The sequence below is a fragment of the Spermophilus citellus genome (assembly GCF_964194105.1).
Source record: "Spermophilus citellus genome assembly, chromosome: 4".
Taxonomy (NCBI): Eukaryota; Metazoa; Chordata; class Mammalia; order Rodentia; family Sciuridae; genus Spermophilus; species Spermophilus citellus.
In genome coordinates, this window is record NC_138185.1 from 149,201,323 (window position 1) to 149,206,363 (window position 5,041).

The following is a 5,041-nucleotide window of genomic DNA, read 5'->3' on the forward strand; positions in this document are numbered from 1 at the left end:
GAGGTCTTTTGGTTAAGAAAGCTGCTACTACTTTGTGATCAAACTGGTCATTTGTCATTATTGTTCTTTTCTATCTTCAATTTGTGTGGGCCAAAGATACCCTTATTCAAGTTGTCAGTGAGAGCTTGAATTAGTTAGGAACAAGGACCAAACCCTGCTGAATGCAGAGAGATTTTGGAAATTTTTCTCAGGGATGATTTTGACTCATAATTCAGCCTTCTTTGGCTTTGGCACTGTTATGGTTTGAATCTTTTTTTTTTAATATCAATTAATGTAAATAATTTATTATAAAACTATTTTACAATTTAAATTTCATTTGAGAAATGTATTCACATCCACAATTTCTTAAAAGTCCTTTATATGAGTGCATTTCATAAGAAATACACTAACATTATTATTTATGTTTCCTAGGGGAGAAAAAAATTAATAATCCTATTAATCCAAACCATATCATTAATTTGCTTATTTCTTAAACATTTACATGTACAAACATGTTTGCTGAATAGTGATCATTCATCCCCACAGTGGCATACTTCCGCATAATCTTAAGACAGGACTAGATAATAGTCACATGTAGATTACAGAAACAGATACTTATTCTGTTACATACAAGCTTACTTATAAAGTAATAACATAAAATGGTCATTGGGTAACAGTGATAAAAAATGTAAACAAAAAGAATTAAATGTTAATCCCTTCCCTGAAAAACAAAGATAAAAGCACTTCTTGTTTTATTAAAACAAAACATGATCTATTTTATCAGAAAGGCAAGACATTGACTTTACAAAACTCTATTTCCAAATACAGATAAAGAAAATCTAGAACAGCTGATTCAGACTTTATTGAACTAAAATGTGCAAATAATCTGATAATACTTAAATTTATTAAATTTAATGTACATAGGCTGACACAATCCCATACAAAAATCCTCTCAAGATTCAACATAGTGTTCCTTTATATGAGCTTAACACTATCTAAGTAACAACAACAACAAAAGTCCATATTGAAGAAAAAAAAGAGTAAAACTAAAAAAGTTTCTATTAATTAAGACTTGAATTTCATTCCCACAAAAATGTATGGCCAATACCCACTTGGGAATACAGAAAAACATTACATCCCAAGGAAAAATATTTTACACTAATTCTAAATAAAAATAACAAAATGCATATAAAGTTATGCCAGTTTAAAAGATTTGCTAAGTATAGTATTCATAGAAATTTATCTGGTGACTTTGGACTCAGATATTTGCAAAGTACCCTCAGTGAGAGTTGGGAAGCTAAGAAACAAAATTTCCTCCATACCACATAAAAATGGCACTTGGATTTAAAAGTTTAAATTGTGATTCTGAGGTAAAAAGAGGACGAAAAGATCTTAAATCATAACTTCAAAATGTGTTCCAGGAATATGGTAAAACTGCTCAACTACTTAGATGTATTACTAGTGAATCAAAGTGCTTTGAAAGCATTAACATCAAATTATTTTCAAATTTAATTTTAAAGTCTTACAAGTTTTCAATGAAAAATACCTAGTTATTTTTTAAAAGGTGGTGTGTAAAACAAAGGTAATATTTACAAATGTGTTTTTGCCTCTGCCCCCAATAAAATTAGTTTCTCTTTTGATATGATCTAAATCTGTTACGAATACTAGTGAAACAGAAGCACAGATTTAGATATGCTCCAAACCCTATACAATGTACTAATTTACACACAGTATTTTAAAAAACACTTACATGATCAGATGCTGTTTTTCACTGCTTAACCAAATTCTGAGAAACACCATATTTAGCAACAAACGTCTATACCACTGCTTAACTAAGTGGGACCACAAATACATGAATTTTAAAAGCAAAACACTCTAAAATATTGTTTAGAGGAAAAAAAAATTCAATCATTCACCTTTTTGAAGCCTCTGTTTGAGAAAAAGTATTATATGTATACCTACATATCAGGTGATGTCTTCTCACATTGTAGTAAATATAGATTCCATTTTTGCCACAAAAGAACTTGCAATAAAAGAATTTTAAAGAAAAAATTTTGTTTCTTGCAAATAATTTCTCTCTTCTGACCCTGGTAAAAATCATCAGTGCCTTTAATTTCAAGATATTTGTTGTTGTTGTTGTTGTTGTCCATTTCTGTTGTGTATTTCACAAAGTATAATATTTTGTATCACATAGATAAATGGAAATTAAATGGAAAAACCTGCTTTTGGAATGCAACAATTCTAAATCATTTCACTAAGAAGCACCTTTTGATATGCTGGTCTGAACTTTTAATATAAAACCTAAATGGTTCTTATTTCTGAAGTAGAATTTTCTCCAGTTTTAATAACTTCATACATAGCAATACTAAGGATATCAACCTGTGCTTTCTATATTTTGAAGGTGTTCCAATTATGTCATAGGTTAGATATGGCTCATTTTCAAGGTTGGGTGGACAGATTTCATGATACATTGGCTACAGAAAGCTAAATAAACTCTTACTGAATAATGGTTTGCATTTTGCTTGAGCCAAATAGATGTTTAGGCCATGTACCACCACATTCCCTGCTTAACATTCCTGTTTCTTTATTCTTCATAGTTTTCTAATGAACAAATTAGTATTCCCGAGTAAGATTATAAAAAAGTTAACCTTTCTACCAAAAGTATAAAGACAAATAAAATGTTGACTCACAATACAAAGTTTTTACACAGCATTACAGGTGCAGAGATAATGACTGCTGCTCTTTATGATGATTTGTCCACCCCTTAAAAAGACTGCAGCAAAAGATTCAATTGTCTAAAATACTTCGAAGTACAGTAATTAAATGCTTTAGACCATAAACATATCCCTCATCTATTGTGTTGCTAGGAAACACATGAGCAAAATCTATCATTCGCACTTCTACTTCCGCAATCTCTTGGCAACCAGTGGGAAGATGGTAGAAAACTTTTTCCAGTTGGGAAAGTACATTTCCATTTAAATGTTCCTGTGACATGCTTTTCCACCTATTGTCTTGCTCCATATTTTCAACTTTCAATGAAGTCTGACTGTGATGTTTTTTTGAATACATTTTTCTGTGACGAGCATACATCTTGGATAAGCTTTTGCCTACTGAAGCCTCTATTTTTCCATTTGCTGTGGAACTTAACACATGAAAGTTATTGTTGTACTCCAGTAACTCTGTGTCTGACAATTGTCCTTTGGACAAAAACTTTTCTGCCAAAGTTCTGTTATTTGATTTTGTAGTGGTTGGCTGAGATGAACCTTCATAAACAAATAGTAATGAACTTGCATAAAAGCTAAGCTGCTTCTGGCTTTCAAACCACTGCAGAATTTTCTCAATCTTCTGAATACTGGCAGCAATGACATCTTTTCTTAGACAGAACCCATTATGAAAAAACTTGGAGACTCCATCCTTTATAGTTTCTTTTGTTAAGCTTCTTCCATAGTGCTGATTTTGTGTCTCATAGCTATCAGAATGAACATGATAAACCCTCATGCCAAGCACCAAGAACCCAATCTCTTCCATTAATGGGTACTTGCTGACCTGTTGCTGAATCTTCTCAGATGAGGCAAAAGGATCATAGCTTTTTCGCCCGATCTTTACATCCATTATACAGGGCTTATTAAATTTATGGGTCACAGCTTCCAGTTTTAGGTATAAATCATTTGGTGCAGTGGGAGGTGACCAGATGCCATAATATTTTGGCAAATATTTTCGAAGCTCTAGAAGAACACCATCACTACAATCAGCAGCATAAACCATATTATAAAATTCCAGCTCTCTCGGGCCCCTTGGAGGTGGCTGTAACTGTTTCAAAACTGTGCCATCTGGGTGTTGCAGTACACTTTGTCCTTTCCGTACATGTGCCCAGCCACCTGATGCGACAGGGGCACGCAGCCGTTGAGGAAACGCAGCCTGCCGCCCGCTGTTGCGGGGCGCCTTCGGGGGCGGCATCGCTCACCGGTGGAGTCCGCATCTCTGGGGCGCCGGGCGCCTCGAGCCGGAGGGGGGATGGCGGCTCTGTTGCCATAACCGAGTGCACAAGCGGTAACGGTGACGAAAAGAGGAAAAAATAGGGAGTAGGGAGCGAGTGCCTGAGAACCCGGGGGTCGCTCAGGCTCGGCCGCGAGGAGGCCTGGGGGTTCCCGCGGCTGGTGCCCGCTGAGGCCCGGGAAGGGGGCCCATGACGCCGCGGAGGCGCGGGTGCTCCCCTGCCCAGCTCTGCGGACCGCGGCTCCCAGCTCCCGTCCCTCCGCCGCCGCGGCCGCCTGTCCCGCCGCTGCCCAGGAGACGGAACCGAGCGGAGCAGCGGCGGCAGCGGCGCCCCGCGCTCCCTCTGGTTTGAATCTTCAATGTCCCTCATTGAAGGGAGGCCATGTGATTACCAGCTTGTGGCACTATTGGGAGGTGGTGGAAATTTTAGAGATGGGGTACATGGAAGACTCTTTGCTTCCTTGCTGCCATAAGGTGAGAAGTTTCCTTGGCCATGTGCTCTCTACCAAGATGCTCTGCCTCACCACAGGCCTAAAGGCAATTGGGTCAAGTGACATGGACTGAAATCTCTGAAACCATGAGCCCAAATAAGTCTTTTTTCCTTTTAAGTTATTTATCTCAGGAATTTTTGTCATGATCTTGGAAAGCTAACTAACACAGGCTCTACCTACACTTCTAAACATTCCACATTTATCTATCTTCCATATTTATCACAAAGATATCATGATTGCTGAAATGCAGATTTATAGTATCTGTGGCAATCTGTGATTCCTACCACCTTACTAATCTTAGAAAAAGATATTTTACATAAGTGTTCTTAAATCCAGGGCAATTCCTTGTGATCACAGTTTCCTTTTTTAAGTAGTTATATAGTATAAATAAACCATTCTAGATTTTTTTTTCCTAAAATCAATATGTGGGGTTTATCCACTTTGATTTTATAAAGTTTATATTCTTGGCTTTTTTGAAAGTTAGTGAGGGGGGTGGGGAGAGTTCCTCTTCTCTTTTCTGTGGAATATCATTGATAATCTTAGAACTAAGTATCAGAAAGGGGAGAAGACTGGAA

The 5,041-nt window shown here is 36.8% G+C and overlaps 1 protein-coding gene across 1 annotated transcript; it reads right to left on the reverse strand.

The window, feature by feature from the left end:
* Positions 1 to 283: 283 nt before the first annotated feature.
* Positions 284 to 4,159, reverse strand: LOC308647440 (inositol polyphosphate multikinase-like). The gene is given in 3 exon segments (XM_081291471.1): positions 284 to 3,824; positions 3,827 to 3,916; positions 3,919 to 4,159. Coding segments are annotated over 3 exon segments (1,242 nt in total). The 5' UTR covers positions 4,013 to 4,159; the 3' UTR covers positions 284 to 2,766.
* Positions 4,160 to 5,041: the final 882 nt, after the last annotated feature.